At 43.1% G+C, this 27,897-nt stretch overlaps 1 protein-coding gene across 2 annotated transcripts; it reads left to right on the top strand.

Moving 5' to 3' along the window:
- Positions 1-37: 37 nt before the first annotated feature.
- On the top strand, positions 38-27,897 carry ETNK1 (ethanolamine kinase 1). Of its 2 annotated transcripts, none has more exons than XM_063155724.1 (8): positions 38-314; positions 8,416-8,675; positions 9,369-9,509; positions 10,208-10,350; positions 16,091-16,174; positions 17,571-17,731; positions 19,643-19,716; positions 21,169-27,897. In XM_063155724.1, the coding sequence occupies exons 1-8, from the start codon at positions 159-161 to the stop codon at positions 21,239-21,241; spliced, it is 1,092 nt and encodes a 363-aa protein (XP_063011794.1). In that variant the 5' UTR covers positions 38-158; the 3' UTR covers positions 21,242-27,897. The 2 variants fall into 2 exon arrangements, with proteins under 2 accessions (XP_063011794.1, XP_063011795.1); XM_063155725.1 differs by lacking the exon at positions 38-314 and adding an exon at positions 2,482-2,604.

Here is a 27,897-nt window from a genome sequence, read left to right as displayed (position 1 = left end):
CCCAGGCTGCTCCGCGCCGCAGCCGGGGAGGAGGAGCCGCTTTATCGGGAGCCCAAGTGGAAATTTCCCCGTCAGTTGCCGGCTCCGCCGCGGAGGGAGCACCAGCGAGGGCCGCCTACTTTCGTGTCCCCGCGTCGTGCCGCATCCTGCCCGCTGTCATGTCCAACTACATCCACGTCCCGCCCGGCTCGCCGGAGGTGCCCAAGCTGGACATCACGGTCAGCGAGCGGGAGGGGCCCGGCTACCGCCAGGGCGCCCTGCAGCTGCTGCGCCGGCTGCGCCCGCACTGGAGACCCGAGGAGGTGACGCTGCAGGTACGGGGGTCCGCGGCCGCTTGGCTGATAGGCAGGGCGGGGAGCGGCGGGCGAGGCAGGGGCGAGGGCGGGCGGCCATTGTGCGGGGGAGCTGCCGCCTTGTTTCCTCCCCTCGCTCCCTCCCTCCTTCCCCCGCTCGCCGCCGCAGCCCCCTGCGCGGAGCCCCATTTGCTGGGCGGCCCGGCGGCGGGGCGGGGCGGCGCGCAGCATCCCCGGCTGCCTCCTTCCTTCCTTCCTTCCTTCCTTCCTTCCTTCCTTCCTTCCTTCCTTCCTTCTCTCCGTCCTCCTCCTGCCGTGCCCGCCGCAGCCCGGCTGCCCGCGCCGGCGGCGGGGAGCGCTCCGGAGCCGGCCGAGGGAGGGAGCGGAGGCGCTGCGGTGAGGGAGGGAGCGGGGGCCGTCGTGCCGGTGAGCCGGGGCACAGCGGGGCACGGGCCGGCCCAGCAGGCCCCTCCGCCCCCCCGGGCGGTGCAGCCCTGTCGGGTGCTTCCTGCAATAAAACCAGAATAAATATCTGCCTTGTGCTCGCATCCGGGCTGGGCTTGGGCCCCGCTGAGGCCCGCGCTCGCTGCTCCTGGCAGAAGCGCCGCTGCTGTCTCTGCTGCTCTCTAGGTGAGCAGGCACTGGGACTTGTGACGAGTCATCTGCCGGAGGATTGGCTGCTTTGTGCTTCTAGAATATGCTGAACATGGCCCCTGGACTCACAAACTCTCGCCGGTTTGCCTGCGGAAATAGCGGTTCAGCCTGTGGTTGGTCGAGCATTTTATTATATGCTCAGCTGTGTTATTCAGCAGTTGTTATTATGCGGAGGTGTCTCATTTCAATGAAGTTACTCTTTGGAGAGCTGCTGAACTAGTTTGTATAGGAAAGCTGAGCGCGTTGAGGTAATGGTGTATAATTGGACTGAAATTTTCTGATGTCTTGAAAGAAGAATGTTACTTGATGCATGACAGTCCCGTTAGCATGAAAATAAAGCTAATGAGCTTTTCCTAAGTAATGTGTTTCAAGTAGTGGCCATAAGTTATGCACAGTCCCAACATCTCGAGGTGCAATGAAAATAGTTTTTTCAACATATGAGGTTGTTAAAGTTCATAGAATATCTTGATTTGGGAGAGGTCCATAGTCTAACTTGCTGGTCCTTGCAGGGCTACATAAAGTTATGAATAGTCTTATTCTTTTGGTTCTCTGACTGCAGTTCTCAGCAAAAAAATTTTATGTGTTTCATTCAGAATTGGTGAAAAATGGAACCAAAACATTATTTTGTTAAGCAGGGTAGGTTGTGTGGGTGAAGGGGTAGTAGCTTTAAGAAAAAAAAACCAATGTTGCTTCCTTCTGGCACTCCCTTTGCAAGAAACAATTGACAGGATAAAAACCACCAGTACCATTGGTGTGGAACAGAGTCTCTGTTGTCTGGTCCCACGGAAGTAAAGCAGGAGATCGCTGTCTGTGGTTAGAGGTTTCTGTCTACAAAATACCTTGAGTTCAGTTTTTACCAAGTTACTGTGAGAGCACAGCCTCTCAGCTCGGTGTTTTCCCTTTGAACAGCGGAAGAGCGATCCATTCCCGTGCTGTTCACAAAGCCCTTCAGCTGTGGGCTGTTATTTCTAACCCTCTGGCCGCTGCTGAGGCTGCAGTGCTGTGCGGGGCTCATTCAGGGCACCTGCGGGGCACACACAGCTTTTGGCTCCGTGTCAGTGAGCAGGAGGATGCCCTGGAGCCCTCCCTTCACCAGGGTGTGCTCAGCAGGCAGGTGGGCGTGCCACTCCTGTCAGGGAAATATGCCTGACTAATCTGAAACAGCAAATGGACAAAGAATAGGTTTGATGATAGCACAGAGATGGGTTTAATGAACCACTGCTGCTTCTTCAGGTGGACTCTGCCATTTGCTACCTTTGCTCTTGGTAATTCTTGGGTCAGAACACTTAGTAAGCAGTTGAAGAGTCCAGAGTTTGATTTGAAAAAGTTAATTAACTTCTCTTGCAAAAATTTACTGTTGTGAGATAATTTGTTTAGTCAGCTAAACAACTTTGAGACTGTAGTTAGTAAAGGTTAATGCTTAATCCCTAAGATTTATAAGTACCTGAAGTCAGGGATATATTTTAACATTTGCATTTTTTTTTTTGCACCATAGCATAAAGCACAAATGTAGGATGGAAGATGAAAGTAAGCACTGAAGATAGTAATTTTTATTGCATTATTTATCAGCAAGGCTATAACATCAGAAGCATCAGCTGTTACTTTTTGCAAAGAAAGCAGCTATACTGTAATGTGTCTCCTTTATATGAAGTTATAGGTGAGTTTTGTCCCTACAGGGCAGTACAAATGTTCAAGTTAACCCACATTGCTAGGGAGAAACAGAATTTTTCTGCCCGAACACTCATCTTCGTGTATGTTATGCACTTGTCAGCTGAAAATGTCCTAGGAACTGCATAGAACTGGGTGCTTGATTTTCTAACTCCTGAGCATTGAGGTTTGCTTCCTCTGCTTTTTGCAGCACTTTTGGTTCTGGAATGGCTGTATTTTAGTAATTGCAATGTTGAGTAGTTCTGGTTGGAAGCAATCTTTGGAGGTCTCTCCCAGACTTCTGCTGAGAAACTCACTGCTTGCTAAGTTCAGAAACTGGCTCTTGTGAACATGAGAAACAGAGTTTTTTAAAATTTCAATTAAAAAAGCTTTTCTAGCTCAAAACAGGCCTTCTGAGTTTTGTAAACTGCCTGAATTTTGACAGTGGGCACTCCAGTTTTTATATTCTACATGATTCTTAATGAAATATGAAAACTGAATTGTCTTTACTCTTTACTTTTTAAAAGAGGTTATATTACCCTTCCTATGTAAAAATGCGCTCACAGATTGGATTTTTTTGCCCTTACAAATTCTTTATTTTGTCTCTTTTGTGGAGATTCAAGGAAGATCAATGTTTGCTTACAGTGTGGGAGAATTAGTTACCACTTCAGCAGTGCTGATCCAGGATTGTTTTGTCCCATGTCTGTCTGCCCCTTTCAAGTCTAGTGGCAAAGAAGGGTTCAGTAGGGTAATGCACAATTTCTGCTCTGCAGGAAAATCCTGCACTCTATCAGAATTTCTAACCATTCTGAAATAATATTTGGTGTTGAGAATAAAGGCTCTCTGTTTTTATTGGTGAAAAGGCTTAATACTAATAATGTTAATTTATACCATTATTTGGGTAGACCAGAATGGTATATGTGGGAAGAAATTTGGTGAGGAATCATTCAAAGATCTAAAATAATGAAAGATTTAGGCTGGCAAACAGTGCTCCTGTCCTGGATGAAACCTGAGCAGAGGTGGAAAGAATTTGTTTTGCAAAGGGGATTAAATTTTTCATAAAGACACTCCTTAACCTCCCCATGCAAATCCTGCAAGCAGCTATCATCTCCAAATAAGTTGGATTCGTTTGCTTTTTTAAATTCTTTGAAATATTTGGGCGTTCCTTGTTTTTTGGTAATATTTTTTTTTTCTCCTGGATTTACATGTCTTTGCACTTCTCAATATTTGGCATGATTTTGCTACTGCAACACTTTATAATTTGCAAAGATTTGTTCCTGCAGCTATGAAATGTGAATGGGATGGACCCAAGGCTTACAAAAAATTGTGGTTTTGCCAGTGGAACAGCCACCCACCTGCTGCTATGTTTACCAGCTTGGCTTTTGTCTTTTTTCCCTTGGATTTTTCATCCCAACTTGCGCTCAGTAGCTTTTCTTCAGGCAGTATTTTCTGTATTTTCTGTCTGCTGATCGAATTTATTTGCTTGTGCTGATCCTGATCTTCTTTCAATAACAAACTGTCATTTGGTTCAGAGTTCTGAACTTGTTGGAATATTTGTTAGTTTATTTAAACAGGCTGAGCGTGGGTTTAAAAGCATTGATATAATTGCAAATGTTAGTGTCTGGGAATCAAAGTAAATAAACCAACTTTATTTTGTATCTCAGTGCTGTTAACATTTTTCAAGTGGATGTTTGTTGCTCAGCCGGTTTTGGCACATCACCCCTTCCTTCAGCAGTTGCCACATGAAGAGGAAGGGCTGAATCCACAGAGAAGTGCTGATGGCTCCAAATGGAGAAGTGGTGAGCGAGGAGAAGAGTAAGAACAGTCAGAGCTGCAGCCTGGGCTGCATGACTGATGTTTTGTGGAAAAGCTGTAATTTGAGGTGTGCCTCGGTGCCACAGTCAGGGGGAATGCCAGCAGGATTGGATGTCCTTGAGGCTGGGTTGGTTTCTCCAGTCTCTCTCAGTGTCTGATGAAGCCTGATAATCTCCATCCCCGTTTCTAAAGGTTTGTGTGGTGTCTGTGGGGCAGGAACTGTGGTGGCGTTTCATGTGAGTGATGTGCCTGAGGTAATTGAGCTGTGCATGGCAGAGGGTGCTTGGTGCTGGCTGAGGCTGTGATTGCAGGGAATCAATGTTTGTTTGGGCACAGCTTGGAGGGGGCCATGGCAAGGGAGAGAACTTATGCTGCAGCTTGGGATGGGAATTGTAACATTGGAAAGGAATGGTCCGGGACAGCTCAGTTCTGTCCCTCTGCCCCTCCCTCCCCAGCCCCAGGCATTGCACATCAAAATCTTCTGGGGGAGGAACAGTGAATTCATTCTTTGATTTAGAACAAGTCTTAGGCTCCTTTCCTATTAGCGTTATAAACTATTATTGTTATTTAAAAATCTGTAGCTGTTTTAGTCAGTACCACAAAATTTGTAAAGCCAATTCATCGCTTTCAAAGTGTTAACTAGGTACCTGATGCTGTTTTCAGGTAGAAGAATATTCTTCAGAAACAGGGTGAAAAATAACTCATTTTTTCCCCCTGGCATTAAAAAAAACCCAACAAAAACAAATAAAAAGACCCAACCCCAAACCAAACCAATCCCCCCCACCCAAAAAAAACCAAACAACCCAAGTGTGCATGGTTTGCAGGCCAGGAGAGCCCTGTGAAGGTGGCAGCAGCTCCATCTGCTGCCAGCCCTGCTGTGTGTCCATCCTGCTGCCCTGCACAGCCCCCAGGAGCTCAGCAGGAGCTGTGCTCAGCCTCTGGCTGACCTTGGCACACAGCAGCGGGCACTCTTGCTTCCTTCCTGCGTTTCTGGTATTTTTAACACCAAATGGTGTCGCTCCTGATCATCTGACCCCCTGAATCCTGCAGACAGCCACTTTCACCTGCTGAGTGAGATGGCCTGGAGAGCCCTCCGTGAGGCTGGTCATGTGGGAATTTACCCAAGGCATGTTCCTGCACTTGTACTTTGTCCTTCTTTTATGAATAGCTACAGAAAGGCAGCTACAGTAGCTACAGAGAGAGAAATAACTAGCCTTGTTCCAAACAATTCAGTTCTTGACCTGTATACCTGTGGATGTGCCTGTGTAGACTGTACTTTTCCAGAAAATAGATCAACGTGGATTTGCAATACAAAGTTGAAGGTTTGTGAGCATTAAAGAAGCATGTTATTGAATTCTGTTCCTTTCAGGAGATCCTAAAGGCAGTCTGGGGTTCAGCCGCAGAATCTGGGGAATTCCTGCTGATTTATGCTTCAGTTTCACATCACTGTTGTGTTTTTATGGCACTGCAGTACTGCTTCCTGAGTTCTTCCTCCTGTGGATGTCATAACTCAGTCTGGAAGGGAAAAGTCAGCCCTTCTGAGTCATGAGTACTTTCTACTTTGCCCCATGACACTTTTATTTCTGTCTGTTTGTTCTTGTTACATGTGATTGCAATTTCGTTTTCATTCTTCTGAACGCTTGGAACAAAGGGATTAGAGAGGAGCTTTTCATGGAGCACCTGCTTATGAGATGGAAGCAGATGCATCGTATGTCCTTTCCAGGAATCTAATAACCCAACCACAGTGCCTTTAGGGTAGGCTGTCTCTGAGGTGCTTCCTGTCCTGCTTGTACCATGTGCTGCTCTCTGAGCCTTGAGTGGCTTAAGCTTATTTGTAGCTTTCTCACCTTAAGTCTGCATTTCATCAAAGAGTTTATTTTTTTCTAGAAAGCCTTGGATTCAGGCTAGATCTAATTGTGGGCAGTGTAAATATAATTTCCAGAAGTGTTTCTGAGTTTAGTTTTACCTTTGTATCAGCTCATGAGAAAGTATGTATTAAGCTGTGATAAGCACATATCAGTAATTAACTTTGTGGATTGCAGCTGTGTCAGAACCTTGCTGCTGGAGGTTTTTTATGTGTTGCATTGTGTTCTAAACCTCTGTTATCTCTGTATTTTTTAAATTTATTCCCAGAATTCTCTGCTTTCATTGCATTCTGTAGTTTCTTCCATCCTCTTCCACATGGCCTTGATACTTTACTGATTATCTTATCCACATCATCACAGTCTGTTCTCTGCTTTTCATGCTCAACTGACACCTGGGCTATAGAACTCCTGTGTTGCTCTGCTTCATTTCAGATTGTTTTGGGCAAGGCCTTTTAAGCTGACTCTTTAAATGGTAAAGGCATTCTGAATAAAAGAGTAAAGTGACTTTTGTTCTTTTACTGGTGGTGGCAAACACTAGGGGTTTTCTTAGGATGGAATATGGAAATTGTCTACTTGGAATTATGTTATTAGAAAAGTAAGTGAACCCGTCTGCCTTTTTCAGAAGCAAGAGCTAAAGTGCTCCTGGGTGTAAATAATTATTTGTAGCAGCATGTTACAAATAGATGCTAATCAGTAGAGTTCCTAAATTAACAGTTGAGGGAGTCCAATTTCCTTGTTGCAGATTTCTTTTTATTGGTGCTAATGAAACTTGTTTTAATGGGATAATAGACCTATGACAGAAGGTGTAATGTGCCCAGAAGTTTCTGTTCAACTGCAGAACAACTCAAATTCTTACTGTTTCCTTGCACCAGCACTATGAGCATATTTTTTTGTAGTAGCACTGTTTCTGATTACCTTAGAGCTGTCTCTTTCATAGTACATTTTTTTTCTTTGAAGTACATTCTGGAAGCTTTCATCTAAGTATGGCAAAGAGATTTTTTGACTTGAATAGCTCAACACGAATCGCTTCTGCTAAGTGAACTTCATACTTTTAAAACAAATTAATTCTGTATTTATGTTAAAAGGCACCTCCCTCCCCCCAGCCCATAACAGAACCCCACCCAGACTTTCCAAGGTTCTAAAGAATGATGATGCCTGTAGGTATGTTTGCTGTTGTTGGTGGGTTTGTAGCAGAAGCAGTTTTTCACTAAGTACTGTGGCTTAGAGTAATGTCTGGCACACAGCAAATCTCTGCATTTGTCAGTATTTTTGTTCTGGGCCTGACTTAGGGCTTGAGGCAGAAATCATATCAGAGAGTGCATGACTGGCCAAGAGTAAATAAGGAAATCAAACTGTTGTCATTGAACACTTAGTATTCTGATCCTGATAAATTGGTTTCCTTTCTTCAGCTGGCTTTCTGACCTCACTGCTATTAACAATTAGAAAATGTTTGTTATCCAACTTGAAGCTGCTTTTGGCTGCTTGCTTGTTTTACTGTGAGGATGTTTTGTGGGAGGGTTGAATTAAGAGTCAGGGTTTTGAGCGCACAGAGTGGAAGAAGAGCCATGACTGTAAATACAAAACCCACCCCCCATTTATATTCAAGTGTTTTCTTCATGATACTCCTCTGTCTTTAAGTTTTTATTTCCTAGTGCTCCGTCTAGTAAGCTTTTGTATTTGGGGAGCTAAGGGATAACTTAGCATTCCCTTCATGCTTGCTGGGGATGCAGAGCTGGGTTGCTCATGGTGGGATCACCAATAACTCAGCACTCCCCTCCTTGCTGGGGATGCAGAGTTGGGTTGCTCACCGTGTTGTGTGTGCTCTGCAGCTGTTCACTGATGGCATCACCAGTAACTCAGCACTCCCCTCCTCGCTGGGGATGCAGAGCTGGGTTGCTCATGGTGGGATCACCAATAACTCAGCACTCCCCTCCTTGCTGGGGATGCAGAGTTGGGTTGCTCACCGTGTTGTGTGTGCTCTGCAGCTGTTCACTGATGGCATCACCAGTAACTCAGCACTCCCCTCCTCGCTGGGGATGCAGAGTTGGGTTGCTCATGGTGGGATCACCAATAACTCAGCACTCCCCTCCTCGCTGGGGATGCAGAGCTGGGTTGCTCACCGCGTTGTGTGTGCTCTGCAGCTGTTCACTGATGGCATCACCAACAAGCTGATCGGCTGCTACGTGGGGGACACGAGGGACGATGTGGTGCTGGTGCGCATCTACGGGAACAAGACGGAGCTGCTGGTGGACAGGGACGAGGAGGTGAAGAGCTTCCGAGTGCTGCAGGCCCACGGCTGTGCCCCACAGCTCTACTGCACCTTCAACAACGGCCTGTGCTACGAGTTCATGCAGGGAGAGGCCCTGGATCCCGAGCACGTCTGCAATCCTGACATCTTCAGGTGAGCTTTGAAACTCTGAAATCTCATTTCATTCTGTGTTTAGGGAGTTCTGCCTGGCCTGAAGCACTTGGAGTTGAGTTTGAGCAGAAGATGGTATTTCTGTAAGCCTGTGCTAAGCTGACATTCACACTGCCTTAGTTCTGGTATTTCAGTGCTGAACAGTGATCCCTGCTGCCTCCACAGAACACTGTACTCATTAAAGGTCTGGTTGTTGTGGCTGACACTTGCACATTACCGTTACAGAGGTCATTGAATGTGCTGGAGTTGCAGGGGGCTTGACTTGGTTAAAGTATTGCCAGCTGTTTCCAAGACATTCCTTTTGTGAATAGATACCAGAAAGCTCCGCTGAGAAATGATTTTAAAACTGTTAGCAGTGAGCAGAAAGTGCTGATGTTGTAAGATTTTAGTTTTTCATGTGTGCGCTGAAATGTATTTGCCTAAAAATAGCAGCTAATTTAAATGAATACTTGGAAAAATAAGCAAGAGTAGACTGTAAATGCAGGTGAAGTTTGTGTGCTGTAACTGAACTCCAGTCCTTCCCCCTTAGGTAGTGACCCTAATGAACTCTGAGTCTCGAAGTGTGCTGCCCTATGGCTGTGCTCCTCTTGTTTAAACCCTCTTTGAATTCCTGAGCTGTATTTTTTAGAGTTTTTCCGTTAAATATAACATTAATTTAATTTTAATTTATTTTAGACTCATCGCTAGACAGCTTGCTAAAATCCATACTATTCATGCACACAATGGATGGATCCCTAAATCCAATTTGTGGCTGAAAATGGGGAAGTACTTCTCTCTCATACCGACAGAATTTGCAGATGAGGAAGTGAATAAAAGGTGGGTATTTCATCATGTTATTTCCAGACTTCACATTCCTTCTGCTGCAATTTGTTTTTGTACAATATCATCAGACTTTGTTGCTCAGAAGGTAGACATCAGCTTAAAAATATTCTTCATGTGACTTTGAAATCATGGACTTGCTGCATTGTAATTAAAGAATGCTCCAGCAAAGTGGTTTTTCTTTTACAGCATCAAATTATTAAATGGAGAGAACATGAATAGGTAAGTAGAAATGTAGAGGACAAAATGGCCATTGAAGTGTATCCTGTGACTAGACTAAAACTTAGTGCTGATTTCCTCAGTACAGATCCATCTGGTACCTAATGCTGTTGTGTGTTCTTCTGGGAGGAAGTACTGGAATGTGAACAAAAAGTGAATGAAATTCATTCAGTAATTCTTTTAATCTTTGCACCTTTAAGATGTGTGGGAGTGTATTCATGTCCTGCTCCTGATTCTTGGACTGCTGTTGTGTTTACAGCACAGATCATCTTCAGAAAATTGTTTTCTGGGGAGGAGAGAGAAAAGCAATTGTCGTAATTTGAGTGCTGTTGTGCCTTGGGCAAGAGTGCCCTGATTTGGGAGAGGGTCTGTTGGACTATTGGCAGGAAGAATGTAGAGACAAGGGCTTCATTACAAATGCTTGCTGTGGAACCCGGAGTGCTCAATGTTAACTCTGTTTCCTTACACCTGGAAAGGTTCTTAAGGGACATTCCGAGTCCTCAAGTTCTTCAGGAGGAGATGGCCTGGATGAAGGAGAGACTGTCTAATTTAGGATCACCAGTGGTGCTCTGCCACAACGACCTGTTGTGTAAGAATATTATTTACAACAAGAAGAGAGGTAGGTGTGAGTAGTGAGGCCTTTGTGCTGTACTTGCTGTGCTGCATCAGCGGTAGTGTTTTACTCACTCGTTGGGGTGAGCTCAGTGGGAGCTTTGGAGACCCAGTGTAATGGCAGTGATACCTGTGCTTAATTAGCTAATTCTCATCTGTATACTGCTGTATAGAGGAAGAAAATCAGTGTTCCTGCTTTTCTTTAATGACCTTGTGAATTTGTTAATCCCCAGCTTGCCTGTATGCCTGGGCTTCAAAGTGTGTGACTGAATGCTAATTCTGTAATTCTGTTGTGGGTGTATAAAGCTTTTAGGAAGAAAACAAGATCCTGCAGGTATAAAAAATAACATGGAGATGGTCTCCTGCAACATTTTGTCCTGGTTTGAGGTTGTGGGGAATACCCTTTGATAATGAAGTATCTTAGTGATATTCATTACTACATTCAGTAGCTCCATTTGTTTTCTGCATGAGGTACACAGACATCTTGAAAGATTCCTTTTGTAGATCCATGCTTTGTTTAAACAGTTGTAGGCAGCACACATCTTGGCAAAAATGAATTACAGTTGTGTTTCTATTACTATACATTTAACTCATAGTTCGTGTTGTTGAGATCTGTTAAAGTTTCCATATAAACCCACAGCTTATTGATTTTAGTGGTTAGGGGCTCAGTTACTAAGGGAATCCATCAGGAATTAAACCTAACAAGGCAAACTTGTGATGCTAAAATGGCCACTGTGCAGTAAAAATACACAGTTTTCCTCCCATTTCAAATACCTGAGCTCAGCTGAATGTGACTAATCAGATTACAAGGCTTTCTCCTGAAATAAGGATGACGCATTCCTTCTAGTAGCTGCATATTTTTGTGCCAGCTGAGTAGGATTGTTGGTATGTAAGTTATGTGCCTTAACTCCTAAAGAACAAGAACAAAACCAAGCTGCTGCTGGTTCCAGTATGAAAACTGCTGTATGTGCTAACACATTTCTGCATCGTGTGTGAATTCTGCATCACCATGTGAACTGAGGGAATAAACTCTTTTGGTGATTTGTGTCCAAGTTTCCCTCTGAGTAATGCCCCCTTTGAAGGGAATTGCTTTCACTTATATATGCCTGTATGTGTGTATGCATCCTAACAATGCTAGCAACATAGATTTTGAATTCTGTGAGTTCAGTACCAAGCTTGAAAGGTTTTACTGAGTTTCAATTATGGACTATAGGTCTGCTTAAACAGAGAAAGGGGGGAAAGCATGGAAGGTGTGCAGAAGACCAGACTTGTAGTGTTAAACACTTGGAGTTGTGATACTGTAGTACCAAAAACTAAATCTTTTTACCATGTGGCTTATTTTAGTGCTGAAATTACTTAAGGTTTTAGCATCCCAGAGCAGACCCACTGAGATAAAAGTAATTTTTGTAGTCACTTTGCATAGCAGATGCATGCAACAAAAAGAAAAGGATCTGAGGAATTCCTTTAAAAACTTCCCAGTTGTGGTGGATAGGCTTGAAGCTCCTAATTGGAAAAACAAATGCTGTGTGCTTTTCTTTTTGTAAGCAGAATGGGGGAGAAATAGTGCCAGCAGTGCATCCCTTGTGAGCAATCCTGCAGTAACAAGTGTGTAAGTGTTTAGGGTTTGGAGACTGGGTGGGGAGAGGGAGGTTTGTAAGTACTGAGGCTTCAAGCAAGCTGTAAACAGCTGGGGGAAACACTTGGAGATGTGAAGTAAATATGTTATTAAACTTATGTTTGAACACTGTACATGTACTGTGTTGTGAAACTTGTGCAATCTGGGTACAGCAGGGACCACTTTCATAGTAACCAATCCTCAGTGCCATCTGTAGAGAGGATGGTTGTCATTTGGAAGCTGTTTTTTATGGCACACTTTTTACAGAGCATCAGCAGGAAGCTCAGCTTTAACTGTAAAGAAACATGTATAACTGGAATTGTGGTTAGCAGAGCAAAAGCTTTTCTTGGTATAGAAGAAAATTGTGCAAGACCACAAAATGTAATCTTTTCAAAGATGAGCCTCACTAGGCATGGCACCAAATTGTCTGAAGGTAGTTAACATTTTTGGTGAATGCAATACTCTGACTAAACTCACTCTTCCATCTAGAAAAGCCTCTGTGTGTCCAAGGTCCAAAAGACCTTGGTGACCCTAAACTGAAAACAAGAGAAAATGGATTTTCTAGATTAACTACCTTATTTTTTCTTTATTCCTCACTAAAATCTGTGCAAAACTGGTAGTATTGTCTGGCTTTTCAGAAGCTGTCACAAAGGAAACATAATTTATTTGTTTTAGTAATACTGTACTTATAATTTTTGGAATGCTTAATTTGCACATTTACTGGTTGGAGGGATGTGTGGGGATGTGTTTAAGGTACAGACTATCAGGATGTACTGGGACTTGTGTCCAATGCAGTGTGAATAATTTTGGCTTGTTCCCGAGCTTTGCCTTAGCCTTGTCCTCTGCATTAAATTCACATCAAGTTTTCAGAGTTGCAAGAAAAACCATAGTCATGCCACATACTGCTTCTAAGGAAAATCAGTCTCCTGTCCTTGTTTATGAGCCTGGAAGAGCATGTTGAGTGTTAACTTCATTTAATGGAGTCTCACTCATCTGATTTGAATTTGTTCCTGCTGTGGCTGAGAGAACTCTGCCCCTTGCTGTTTTGCTAATGTCCATTCTCAGTCACTCAGGATATGGAAATCTGCAAGTGGTACTTTACATAACTTATAATTATCACTGTCATCTACCCCTTGAAGGATATAGTTTAGCATTTCACATTGCTTTTATTGCAGTTTTGACATCAGGAATATTCAAAATATGCTTGAAGCTTGGTGCTGCTTATTTATAGGCCTTGTGTTCTGATGCTCCTAAATTTGTTTGGTTTTTGTGGTTGTGGGTTTTTTTTTCCCCAGCGTGACCTGGGAATTTCCAAAAATACCTGATATTTTAAGAGTATTCAGACACTTGCTGTTCAACAAGATCCAGCATCAGAGGTTTTTCTGTTTCTGCGTGCTCTTTTTGCATATATGAAAATCAGCTGGCAGGGAGTTGTGTGTAGGTGGATGGATAGTTTTGTTCTGTTTATTCCCTCTGCCCACCCAATGTTTTCTGTGATCCTTGGTAGGAGTGTGTGGGTGCTCAGTGCTTTTGAAGATGGAGGCTTCTGCTTTTGATCTAAAAATCTGTTTTGTTTTGCAGAGCTCTTTTGGGCATTTACAGCTAAAATTATCCTTTGGGTGGGTGAGCTGTTTGTGAGTTTCCGAGCGTGTTCCTAGCACAGATCCTTGACTTTGAGGCTGTTTTCCAGGGGCTCAGTGGGCAGGAGGGGACACAACTCGGGGTACATCCCTCAGCTCTGGTAGCTACAGCCAGGACTTGGCAGGGGAAGTGCTTTCCCTGTGAAACCATGGGAAGGAAAAGCAGCTGGCCAGAGAGGTGTCCTACCTGTCAGATCCCTGAGGAGGTCCAGCAGATGCTTTGTTGGTTCCTGCTTGGTCTATGTAAAAGTGCATTTCTGGGATATGGAATTCTGCATCTCCCTGTGGGTTTTGTGGGGTGTGTTGCATGTTGTCTGCCCTAGGACATGCCTGCAAAAAAGAAATGTGTTTCACCTTGAAATATTCCCCACTCTTGACATGCCTATTTCTGTCAACAGCAGTCTCCAGAGAGCTTCTTTTCAAATTTTCTCATTTCAATGAACCTCAAAGACACTTAGACCAGTGTCTCTTGCTCTCAGGAATATTGATGGGATGTACAATTTGTACATCTTTTGGAAACCTTGAAACAGCTACCTGCTAAGCCAGTAATGTAAGCCAGAGCTTTTAGAAGTGGCTTTCTCATATGAACTGCAGTAAATCTTTAAAAACACATTGATTATTTAAACAATGACTGCAGACTTTCTTCTGCTTTTCCTAAAGCAGGGCAGATGTATGTATGTGTATGTACTTATATGTATATGTACATCTATATGGCACGTTTTTGAAGCAACGAACTTCAAAGTTTTTGCTTTCAGTTCCATAGAAAGAACTATGCAGATTTTTTTTGAGCAGTTGTGCAAAAATTAATTTAAAAGGTTGAGTTGCACAGTAGTATGAGCCTGAAGTGGATCAGTGCAAATGCAAAGCTTTTTTGCTTTGAACTTTTGTCTTATCAAATGGGAGTTTGCCAGGTTTTCTCCATCTGCTGCCCAAGGGCTGGGTATGTCCTTGTTCCTGCTTTGTGGGGACAGCCCCACCCATACCTTGTCAGCTTCACTTTCTGCTTCTGTGTAATATTCTTTATATCTGGAAGTAAGTTGTTTAAATGTAATTAAAAATTAATGGTGGCACCTAGGGATGTTCTAGGTGAAATCTGCTAATGAAAATTTAAAGTATTTATGTCCATATTTTACTAGCAGACTTTTACCTGCTGTGTTTGGATTTTAGGTGAGGAAGGAAGAAAACAAACCTCTCAATACAAGTGATATTAAGTGTCTGGGGGGCAGAAGGGGCTCAGGAGATCACCTGCATAGCAGGACATTAGCCAGGGTTGGGATTTTAACTGGCTTTAGAAGAACACTTCTAACAAACTTCTTCTGTGCTAACTTGGTCAGGACGTGGTGAAACTATTTCACTTGAGCTGTACAATATTCCTGAATCTTACGGAGGGAGTGTAACAGGCACTTAAAATCCTTAGTCTAGGAAATACATACAGAATGTGCCTAATTTCAACATTGTTCATGATTTTCTTTTTAGCCTAGAGTTTTAAGTCATGTTAAAAGATTTTTCATTATAATAGAATGAGTGCTTTGTTAATTAAATAATGCAGGTTTTTAATTAAATAATGCAGGTAGTGATAACAAAAAGAGTATAGAGAAGGGAGAAAGGTGCAACGGTGAAAATTACATATTTCAATATAGCAGTGAGAAATGTAAGGTTTTACTTTTTAATCTTCTAATGCAAACAGATCTTATGTTAACCCACTGCCTAATTTCCTGTTTTTTAAGTATTTCTGCTGGTTTCCCTCATAATACAAGAGCTCTAGTTTTACCTGATCAATCTCATTTACATTTTGACTTTTCTGTGTGCTGTGAACACTCTTGAGCAGCTTCAGTGCATTTTCCCCAGCTTCAGTGCAGGTGAACAGAATTGGGAAACATTTGGGGCTGTGTTTGCTGCTTGATCAGCCCTTGCTTGCACAATGCTGCATAGTTTGGTAGCTTTGGCAACCTCAGTCTGATGGTTTATGGGGCTGGTTGAATCCAGCCTAAAAAAAAGCAACTTTGGAGTAATCTTGCTTTGTAGGAGTGGTAGAGGAAACAGGAAGCATCAGCGTGTTGCAATGTGTTAGTCCACTGTGGCTGCACATTGGTGTGATGAATAAACAGGACTGTTACTTGGTAGTCAGGGAGAAATTGATCTGCTATTTCTACATAAAGTTTAAAGAAAGAATGTGCTCCAGTACTTCTCATTTTGAGAGTAAGGGAGGCCCTCATGTGGTAGAACTTAAAATTGAAATTCTCCTACTCGGACTCGAGGCAGAGAGAATTGTGAGCTCTAAATTTAAGAGCTTTACTGAATGAATGTTTACCTTTAAATATCTCATATTGTAGAAGTCACAGCCTTACCCTGAAATGTCTGAGTGCACACAACCTGGTACAAATGGGTTTGTGGTTTGTTTGCCCCAAAACTCTTCAAAGGACACCAGAGGATCAGGGCTGGTGCTTGATTTGATGTGGACTCTGATGTGTCTGCTGTTGTCTCTCACACAGGTGATGTGCAGTTCATAGACTATGAGTACTCCGGCTACAACTACCTGGCTTATGACATTGGAAATCACTTCAATGAGTTTGCAGGTAAGAATTGGTTTCTGAGGTGAGAGTTGGCTGGTTTTGCTAAAAACCCCAGTTACCTCATTCCTGTTTTTGTTTGTGTATCTGGTTGCATGCTTACAGCTGTCAGCTCAGGGTGTGTTGCTGTCTCAGTGTGCAGAGCTGTTGTGCCCTTCCCTTGCAGGTGTTCTAAGCCAGGGCTGGAAGCATCACATCCCAAGTTCTGATAGTTAGATGAGTTCAGAGCACACAGCTTTCACCCTGTCCTCCTGTGGGGTGGCACAGCTGACAGCCCACTGCCTGAGATGCTGTGGTGACAGTGTCCTGTGGGAGTGCACAGTGCCAAAGGCAGGATGCTGTGTTTGGGGGTGGATTGCAATGTCTGCACCAAGTACTGGGCCTGTCCCAAAACCAGAAGTAAAGGCTCAGACTGTGTCATAGGGAAAAGGTGGGGTTTTAGGAGTATGGTGCTTTTAGAGTAATTTATTAACTAGTTAAAATTTTTTACAGCAAGTGCCCATTCATTCCCCTTACTCCATGAGGGAGAAATGACCTCATGTGTGTGCTGTACTATTTCAGAGCATGGGCCAGCAGGGAAAACCTACATAATGATCAGAGCAGATGGAAAGCACACCCTGGTGAAATGAAGAGCCTTAATCTACTGGTTACTTTACAAACAATGTTCAGTTTAGATAACTTCTAAAAAAAGAAAAAGTCAGAGTGTGTGCTTGGTAATTTGAATTGTATAGTTGGTAATTTAAAGATTTGGAAAGCAAGTTAAATTAATGAGAATTCCTGAATTCCCTGAGAGTGACAGTGAAAGTGAACTGTGATCCAGGCTTGGGGCTCCTGGCAGACTCCCTACAACCTGTGATTAAGCACCTCCAGTATAGGAAGAAAAACAGGATAGAAATGAGTTATGGGCTCCTAATTCTACCAGTGCCCTGTGGAGGAGAGAGGCAGACTCACAGGAAGTTTTCTTCAGATGTGGGCTCAGTGATAACTGGGGGTGCATCTGGATTTGGGATTTGGCTTGGGATGTTGTGGCACACAAGTCTCTTTTCCTACAAAATATGTCATATTTGATCTATTTGTGAGGGGTTTTGTTTCATAAAGCAAATACTTTTTCCTAAGCTTTTTCTCAAAGCCCAAGGTGTTGAATCCCAAAATACAGGCAGATTCTATCTGACTGAAAAAATAAATTTGCAATGTGGAACACTGATTTGTATGTGGGACATTCTTGGCAGCATGTAATTGAAGGTGAGGTTAAAGTGAAAATGTGGTTATTTGTTCACATCAATCTGTGCCTGTGTGTTGGGGTGGGAAGGGGCACAGAAATGAACTACTAGTGGTAGTACTAAAAGGTTTCTCATGGTCTTTGTATGCAGCATAAGGTTCTGATAGTGTTGTCTTTTCCTAGGAGTAAATGAGGTAGACTACAGCCTTTATCCCAACAGAAAATTACAGGAGCAGTGGCTGAGATCTTACCTTGAGGCATACAAAGAATACAAAGGATTTGGCACAGAAGTCAGTGAAAAAGAGGTTGAAGTTCTGTATGTCCAAGTCAATCAGTTTGCACTGGTGAGTAACAAACGATTAGAATATTTTAAATGAGGCAGAGAAACCTGACATTCTTTGAAGAAATGTAGTTGCTATTTTCTTGAATTTGAATGTAGTGACATGTAAAGAAAACTTCCATGAGAAATAAAGCTTTACTCTTCTATGGAAACTTGCTTCTCTGTTGCCTATTAAATATTCTCTGTAGAATATTCCTGGTGAAGGAAGCACTGCGCATTCAGAAAATGAGGAGATGAACTTTGAGGGAGGATTTCTGTTGGCCTGGCAAGTTTAAGTTGGCCACAGCTTATGGTGTGTCTTTGTTGAATTTTTGTTTGTAGTGGTGATAAGGCAGAAGAACACGGTAGTGCTTCATGAAGACATACAAGCTTTAAAAGCTTTTCAAAAACTAAGATGATAACGTTCTGTTAAAGTAGAATATATGGATTTAATTTATTGTCTTTTGCAGAGAAGTAGGTCACTCTAGGGTCTCTTGCTGATCTTGTTTTGCCTACATGCCATGACAGGAAATGTTACAGCCAAAGTGCTTGCATGTTTTTTCTTCTGAAGAATAACGTTTGTAGGAGGAGTGAGGCTCAAGCAGCCACTTTGGCCTTATTTTAGTCCTCTTTCCTACTGATTCAAGCACTCCTCTGTTACTGTAATTCCCTTAGTTTTCTGGCACAAGCCCCTGGCTGCAGTGAGGAGCAGGAGTTCACAGGAAGCTGATTATTAAACCAGCTTTAAAACCAATGGCTTGTATGCTGCTGTTGTTTTACAATGTTGGTTGTTACTGTCCAGTTCAGCGGCCCACTCATTTAGGACTCTTGGAGCTGCAGTTGAGCAGGCTGGGGGCCTGTTTGAAAATAAACAGCGCTCTTTGGTCAGTTTCTGACAGTGGCCATAGTCATGTTTGACAGGATGGAGAGGTGTTTAGAGAGCAGGTCAGGGCTTGCCTGTAGAACGCCTGTGGTGCACAAACACTCTGACTGCTGTGTCAGGTCATGTGGGGAGCTTTGGTAAGGAAAACTTGACACAAGTTCATGGATGTTGGTGTAAGGTGATGAACTGCAGCTCTCTGCCAAGGTACCTGAACCAGAGGCACAGGACTCACTTGGGCACAGAGCAGTTGCTGTTCTGAGGTGTTTTCAGCTGTGTCCATGGATGGCTACTAAATTCCTGGTCAGGTGTTCCTTTCGAGCCTCGGGAAGCCATTTAGGTAATTAGTGTGAGCAGTTCATCTGCTGAAGGTCAAGGTCTGTTCAGAAGTGTCTTCCACAGGACACTGCCAAGCTTATGGCCATCACATGTTCATTTTGAGGTGTATTAACACCATATCATTAATATGATCCATACTGTCAACCTGAAAGTGAGCAGAGGCCTCCAGACTGCTTCTCTGGGCTCCTAATGGAAGTAAGTCTGGACCAGATGAGAAATTTGTGTAAATGCTGATGAAATAGAGCTTTTCTTAAAGCATTACATCTCTCTTTGTTCAAGCCAGCAGTGAAAGTGAGTGTAATTGTACAGGTCTCAGGGTGTAATTGAAAATTCAAAGGAATTTCCTGTTTGCGCTGGAGTTCAATACATGTGGAGTAACAGAAGTTTACAGCAGTAGAGGTGGTGGTTACATTTCTGTGCATTTTTTTAGCATGGTGTATATAGTCACACAACAATCTGCTTAATAGGTGACATAGTTTATAAATGGAACATTGTTTCTCTTGACAAGCAGCAATCAGTTGGATTTCCTTGTCTGCTTGTGAGTAATTTATTCTGTAATACTGCTTATAAATCTCTTTGGTAAAAAGAGCTCAAATGACTTTACAAAGATTGGGGTTTGAGTGTTCTCTTATAGATGAAATTTTGTCTCTGTGAGAATGTTAATGTGTTAGATTTAAGGTAAGGTTAATTTTTGCTGCTATTGCTTTTTTCTTTCAGGCTTCACACTTCTTTTGGGGACTGTGGGCTCTAATTCAAGCCAAATATTCCACCATTGATTTTGATTTTCTAGGGTAAGTGTGCTTGCTGTGTACAGTCATGGAATACTAGAGGGTGGAAGGGACTTGTGGGGCCATTTATTGCAACACCCCAGCTGTCAGAAACTGAGATCTGAGCAACACACCTGACCTTGTGATCATACAGTGAAACTCTTCATTTGTAAGGGAGAGCAAGGCAGCAAAACCTGTCTGTCAGTGTTTTCTGTTGCTGTAGGCTCTCTAGATTATGTCCCCCTGGGCTAAAGCACATAGTTTACAAGGCAAGGAACATAATGCTTTTGGGAATCAAGTGTTTTTTGCTGGGGAGACAAAGGCATGGAAGCCAAGGTGGTCAGTAAGGTGTGCTGTCTGGTGCCAGACCTACATTTCCAACAGTGAGGGTCAAGGGTATAGTGCAAAAGAGCTTGATTACTTATTGCATGGAATATTGATCCTGGAGGTTGCTATTCTTGTTTTAAAGAGTCTTTGTACCACCAATGAACATGAAGTTCTGCTTCAGGTAGGTATCTGTCTCTGGCCATTTTAAAATGGTCTTTCATGGCGACAAGCAGAGGAATTAATTTCTCTATTGGGGACCGAGCAAGGTGATAGGGTTCATCGTTTTACCTGGCAGGAGGTCCCACCTGGGGTTTTCTGGGCCGGATAATGTCATTTTTGTGGGTGAGGCCGATGCGGGCCCCCGGCTGGCTGCAGTACCCGGCGGTGGCCGCTGGAGGGCGGGAAAACACCGGCGATAGCCCGAACACTTGGGAGATTGGGGATTGTGTGTTTGCGTGGGGATCCAGAATTCCTGCGGCACTGCACCTGGGGACAGCCCTTGGCACCTCTGTGTAACCGTGGGGATCCAGTTCCTGTGGCACTGCACCTGGGGACAGCCCTTGGCACCTCTGTGTAACCGTGGGGATCCAGTTCCTGTGGCACTGCACCTGGGGACAGCCCTTGGCACCTCTGTGTAACCGTGGGGATCCAGTTCCTGTGGCACTGCACCTGGGGACAGCCCTTGGCACCTCTGTGTAACCGTGGGGATCCAAATTCCTGCGGCACTGCACCTGGGGACAGCCCTTGGCACCTCTGTGTAACCATGGGGATCCAAATTCCTGCGGCACTGCACCTGGGGACAGCCCTTGGCACCTCTGTGTAACCATGGGGATCCAGTTCCTGTGGCACTGCACCTGGGGACAGCCCTTTAACAACAGTCAAACACTAAACTTCTACCCTTGGTAATCCTGGAGCTGCATCTCTTTTGCAGGCTGGGACTAGGGGGTGGTAGAGAAGAATATATTCTATAGAATGTATTCTATAATATCATTGCTCTGTTCCTAATTTCTTCCTTTGGCAGCTGCTAAGAGTCAATTTTCTAAACAGGATGCTGGGTCAGTGGAATTTTGACTAGTCCTGCTTAGCATGGCTGTTGTCATTGAAGAGTTAGCTGCTCCTAACCTGGAATGTCTCTCTCTCTTTGACCAGGTATGCAATTGTTCGGTTTAACCAGTATTTCAAAATGAAACTGGAGGTCATGGCGTTAACTCTTCCCGAGTAACGAAGAGGAGGACTCTTACCAAGTGGATAGACACCCCCTGAATCTTTTCTCAGAACAGATACTGGAAAAAAGCTAAACATTTGTTGAAGTGCTGTGATGCTCACTTGGTGGTTCTTGCTTTATAAATAATGCCTCTAGACAGTCCTTCAATGTTAAATTTATTATGAAGAACATACGTACTGCTGTTGATATAAAACGGATTAGAAACTTGCTAAATCTATCAAAAGTTGTAGAAATGGCAATTTCATCCTTCTTTGTAATTTAACATATGTTGTATGTGAATTATTTATTATACGTTTAACATGATTCCATTGCTGCTTTCATCGGTTTGTGTTAAAGTTGGGTGCAGACAGTGAAGTTGTTCCAAAGGATTTGTTTAACAACTTATTGAAGTTGCATTCAGTTATGCAGAAGACATGTCAGAGACAATTGTTCTTTTAGAGGCCTGTGAGCAAAAGGAGTGACATAGACTTGTGAGATCTCTAGTGTGGTGTAGCTGTGGAGAGGGGTTAGGATGATCTTTATTTCCCCCCCTTTTTTTAAAGGTAGCTTTCCATAGGATGGTACTTTTCTTTTGCACAAGAATCAAGCAGCTTGTTGAAATGATAGATAAGATTTTGATTTTTTTTTTGGTCTGGATTGGGCTGTAGAAATGTTGAAGTTCTATGGCCGCAAGGTTCTCTGAGGATATTGTACCCACCACTGGTGTTGGGCGGACAGCCTGCCCAACTTCTGGGAAAGCTGCTTGTTTATTACATGTACTCTTAGTGCAAAGCACCACTATTGCAAATCTCTCCTCCTCTTTGCAACTCGATCCTGGGTTTGAACTCTGCTGTCTGTGTCTGTCTGCTGCAGTGGCAGAAGGGACTGTTGGACCCGAGATAGGAGAGCAGAGCTCCCGGTGAACCTCAAGAGAGGTTCACAGCTCCTGTCCCGATGGCGACCTTCTGCTTTGTCCCCTTCTCACCTTGGATCTTAAGTCTTAACTGCCTGGCCCGTAGTTGTGCAAATTCTGGTATGTCTGGTGGTTCTTTTTTGTTTTCTGTCAGCAAATTGCTTTTGAAAGCCTCCAGTGTGAAGGACATGATGGGAAAGTGTATGACTTTGGCAGTGAGGCTTTGATCATCTCACACATTTTATTTCTTAAAGCTGTTATACCAAGAATGGTCTGGATTACAAAATGCTAACTGAAAAGAAAATGTTTACCTAACAATGCATAAGTTTGTGTGGAAAAGAGGCTTTAACTGTGCAAGGGAGGGTGGGGCTGGGGGCAGGAGCTGGGAAGGAGCCCACAGCAGGAAGCTCAAGCCCAGCAAGCGGTTTGGGGCTAGGCAGACTCTGGTGATACTCTGAAAAACTTTGCACTTTGGTCACATAAGTGCCCACGTGTACAAAGTCTGGCGTGTGCACGAGCACATGCAAACACAAACTTAGCTGGGGAGTCTGTTGTACAGATTCCAGCAAAGATATTTATTCAAAACTGCTTTATGGCACGTGGCAGTGTGTGTACGTGTGTATAGCATGTGCACACCTACATACACGTGTGCTTTACAGAAGCTTGGAGTGAGGCAGGACAAAGACAACTCATGTGAATGAAAAATCTTCACCAATAAAGACCATTTCCAATGGTATCCTGTTGTTTTACAAAAGCACCGTTTAGGATTTTTTTCCTCTTGTTTGTATTAATCTATGAATGTTTTCATTTTATTTTTATTCAGTCAAAACCTTAAAAATCTTTATACAAATGGGAGAGCTGGGAGTTTTTTTGTAACTTGAAATGAGGTAACGGTTTTCATTAGCTGGAGGCTACTATACTGGACAAACTCTCTTTGATTTGAAACAAATAGCTTAAATAGACATTTATCATTTACTTTGTAGCAGTTATCAAGGATGTTGCTAGAGCTCATGAAGGCACTGAAGTCCTTAATCTACTGTACTTTCCCCCTATGGACTTTACTGACATTTGATGAATAATACCCTGCTGTCTTGTATTTCCTTTAAGTTCAGCAAGATGTCCCTGGAACTAAGATTGCTAAAGATTTTTGAACTCTTTGTTACTATTTTCTTCCAAGCAATTGCTTTATTTCTGACAGTGTTGCTTTGTATTTATGAAATGTTTTGAAAGAAGGCTGTGAAGTTCATTTGGTCTTGGGAAATCCAACAGCTGACAGATCCTAAGTTTCCCAATGGCAGAACACATTCCCTTTTCAGGTACCAGTACTACTTAGGTTTGGAGTTTCTGTAGTTTTTGTCAGTAGTATTTTGTTTGTACAGCTCGAGTAGCAATAACTGCAGGAGTGGAAGTTTGCTTCCGCAGAACCAAAGCTTTTCCTGAGTGCAGCTCAGTCTGTCCCTGTGGAGGGAGCCCTGTGAAAGCACCTTGAGGCAGGTAGCAAACAGTCCCAGCCCTTCCTGAGCCACTTGGGAGCACAGGGACTGTCCCAGCTTGCAGTGCTGGTCAAGGCTTTCAATTTGCACGTGTGAATTCACTTCTGCACTGCTCTGCATCAGCTGTCCCTCCAGAGGAGTGCAGGTTACATCCATTTGTGACAGCTCTGAGGAAATACTATAAAGCATCTCCCAAAATGCAATGCCAGTTGCCTTGAGCCTTGTTCCACATCCTTTTGAGCCAGTGGCACTCGGATATCCTCCTTTCCTGGGGAATATCTGCACATGCATTCAGTTGGAAGCAGTAATTTGCATTGCAGATGGTAAGGTAGCTTGAAACTGTGAATACAGGACATTCTGAATGTAAGTTAGGTACTAGAAAACATGTACTTGTTTCACTAATTTATCTGGGTCTCTGTAGTAGCAACATGAAATACTGGAAGGAGGACACAAAATGACTGAGCTCTAGAAACATCCTGTAGTAGTTTTGACTGTGACTTGCCAAGAAGATACTCTGTTGCCTTCGTTAAGCTAAGGGCACGAATGCCAAAATTAATAATTCTTGCTGTAGTTAGAGCTATATTGTAAATATGAAGAGGATCATTAATCTGGGCATTCTTGCAGAAATAGCATCAAGTCAATAGACTGTAGTGGCCTGGTTGCTTTTGTAAAGCAGAATAGTGTGATTTTTTTTCCTTCTCATTTCTGCAGTCAGATCTGGCTAATCCAGACCTAATTTCTTAGGTCACTCAAGCACTAAAGCTTTCTGAACGGTCACTGGTCTCCTGTCACATAATGTTAAATCCCTAAATCCCTTCATTGCCACTTGTTGATTTGCTTTTTAAAAGGATGTGAAGTTTGCATTGACCAGGTCTGACTGTAATGTATATACAACAGTGTAAATAACCATTTGTAAATTAGTGTGAATTGTACTCTATCTTGCATTTTTGGACTTGTGTATTGCATTGTATTCTCTCCTATTTTGTAGAAATCTTGTTGTAAAGAAGAAATCTAACTCTGTGTGCGGACTTCTTTTGTTAAATTGATTTATAATGCAGCATAATACTTTCATGTTAAGATATCCATTTATAGCCTTGGGCACCCAGTGTCTTTCCCCCTCCATTAGCTTTTTTGAAATCTTGCTCTTGGGAATGATTCTGGGAATGAAGAGATCTGTACAGTACTTAGATGAAGAGAAAATCTGTTCTAATAATAGTGCAAACCATGTGTCAGAGGTGTCTGCAGTACCAGTGGGACAGGGAAAGCTGTTAAAATCGTTTCTTTAAACCTCCAAACGTTTTTTATACATTACTGAATGCTGTTGACTTGTAAACTAAGGGTTGGATTGAAGCCCTCCTGAGGTGTGTGCTCCCATGGGGAACTGATTGAGGTAGCTGTGGTAGAGGCCCTCCAATGCTTCTGGTGGATATAACCTTCTAATAGCATTAGTTACTAACTTGTGAATGCTTGTACTGAATGCCCAAATCACTCATAGAGTTCTGTGAATTTATTTACCTCAACATTAGAACTGTTGGTACCCCTTCAGAGTGTTTAAAACTTAAAGCTGAGATATTTTCCCTGTGTGTGGTTCCTTTCTCCTTCCTTCTTGTGCCCACAATCCTACTTCTTTTAGCATAAACATGAATCTAAAATCTTCTTTTCCATATTTGGCTTATCAGTAGTTCCTTTTGGACTAAAATTACATTCTGCTTTGTCAGTGCATGACTTCTGACCACATCAGAATTATTTTTTGTGTAAAAGTCCCTTTCTGAAGAGGCCTTTAACCTTGGAAACACAGACATAACAAAGGTTAGTTTTTCCCGACTGTGTTTCATCACTGTTGCCTTTCACTGTCTGTTATGAACTCCATGGTGTCCTTCAAGCTCTTAGTTTCTTCTTCTCACTGGTGTGTTGAATACCTCAGCTGGAGAACTCTGGTTTGCAAATCTTGCTCTCCATCTGACAAATTGACCTTGGTGCAGTTTGTACAACCTCTCAGCCTTACCTGCGGTGACACTTGAGGTTGCAAAGGTCCTGGGAAGTGAGTTTATCCAAGGAGTGCTGGTCAAGAGGAGGGATGGGTTTGATCAATGTGAGTAAAAGGAAATCACTCACTTGGAATTTCAAGTTTGTGCTGTAGCAAGGTGTTGAATATGCTTGTTTACTCTCATGGTTTAAGGACAAGAGCAAATTACAAAGGGTGAAGCTTGTTTCAGAATGATGCTCAGATTTTTTAAAGCCTTTGGTATGTAACAGAAGATCTCAAATACTCTTTTGTTACTCATACCAAAAGAAATCTTGGAATTGGGTAACTTTTTGCTGAAATAAAGCTTTGTTCCAAACCGCAGTGACACTGTGATCTCCTGTTTGGGGCAGTCCCTGCTCCAGCTAGCAGAGCAGGTTGAGCATGTCCCAGTGTCTGCTTCAGGTGCTTGTGTGTTCCTTGCTTTCATGGTTTTTGTTACTGTTGTGTGTTAAGATTGCTGAGCTGCTGCACTTGGCAGCTCTGCTGTCATCTTCCCCACCCAGCAGGCTGTAATCACGGCAGTGGAGCAGAAAGGGTTTTTTCAGACCTGGAGGGAATGCCAGGCTGATGTGGAGCAGTCTTGCAGATGATTTCTCCTCCCCTTTTATGACTGTGAGTGGCAAACACTGATTGTTTTCGATGGCTGCGAAAGGCAGGAGGAGCCAAGCCCTTGAGCCTGTGCAGGGTAGATGTTCTGTTAACCAGGCACGGGGTCTTTGGGAAGGGGGCTCTCAGCAGTGGGAAATCACAGCACTGCAGATGGAATGGGTTGGATCAAACCAGGCTTTGTGCCTTAGAGACCCTCAGTGCGAAGGCAGATGTGTGAAATGTCTGCACAGGCTGGTTGTGAGGAGGTGCTCCATCCAAGTGAAGTGCTGAGACACTGGATAAGGCATTGCTTGATTTAAAGTGTTTTTCTTTTAAAGTGGCTTTTACAGTTGGTCTGATCTGTAGAGATTATGTAATTAGGAAACCAGTCAACCTGTGGAGAGAGGGAAGAGACTGTTCCAAAAATCATTTGTACAAAAGGAAGCACCTTTGTAGCTGATTAGTTTGCAATTCATTGTGGTTTGGGCTTTTCTGTGTATTTAATAATGTGGATGGTGCTCTGCACGGGATTCTGTCGTAAAGGGTTTTATTACTGTTGGGAAATGTCAGAAAACTGACTGGCATGGCCCTGGAGACCACTGGGACCTTAGATGGCCAGACTTGACCAGATGACCAAGGTTTTGGTTCAAGGTTTCACACTGTGATCTGCAGCCCTCTGAAGCTGTCAGGCTGCTATCACAGTTCCCTCTGCTGTGAATTTAGATCATGGACTTCCCCAATGTCTTTGGTTTGGTGTTTGTAGAGAGGTGACAGAGGGAAACTTCATGGGAATTGAAAGGAAAACAAATTACTTGAAATCTAACAAGCAAACTTTGATGCTAAATGCTGAAATAACTTCAGGTGCTGCACCAGCCTATTTTTGTGGCATTGCAATTGTGTTTTTCCTCTATTAAGTGGGTTTGGGTTTTTCCCCACATAGAGGCCCATACAAAATGCAAGATGAAAGAGACCCTGGAAGAGAAATGTAAAAATACCGTATAAAATGGATCAAATACAGCATGAACTGGAGAAAAAGTATCTGTTTCTAAATTTTTGGTAGTGGTAATTCCTAAGTGTTGTCAGAAAATAAGTGTCCAGCCTTCAGTGTGTGAAAGATTTTTTATTTTGTAGCAAATTTCCATGTTCCATTTTGTATCACAGTGTGGTGGTTACTGCTGCTGTTTGTGCACAATGCTTTGATAGTGTGAGCGTGGAGGATGTGCCCAGTCTTGAGGTGTGGCTCCAGGTTGGAGCCCTTGGTTCTGAGCCTCTCCCCTGAAACCCTCTGAACACTTGCAGACACAGGGCCACAGCACAGGAGGAATATTTTCCATTTTGTGTCATTTTCTTTGTTACTGCGGGTTTTTCAGTGTTCTTTTAAACACAAGTCCACTCGTGTCCTGTGAGTGAACTGAGCTCAATTTGTAAAAGAGCCTTTGTCATCCCCCAGAGAGTCCCCCTGCCTCGTGTGTGTTGTGGTGTTTAGGTGCATCATCTATTCATTGGAGTGAATTGTATTTCTTTTGAGCTAAATGTGATTGAAACTGTTCTAAGGCCTTCTACCACTGATTAAATGAAGTAATGTACCTTTCAAAGAGATTTATATTGTGTAAATAATTTCAAAGTGCAACAATAAAGTTGGTTTCTAATGGCA

Source organism: Melospiza melodia, chromosome 4 (assembly GCF_035770615.1).
Source record: "Melospiza melodia melodia isolate bMelMel2 chromosome 4, bMelMel2.pri, whole genome shotgun sequence".
Classification (NCBI taxonomy): Eukaryota; Metazoa; Chordata; class Aves; order Passeriformes; family Passerellidae; genus Melospiza; species Melospiza melodia.
Note: the sequence above shows the minus strand (reverse complement) of the source record. Positions and strands in the feature narration are given on the sequence as shown.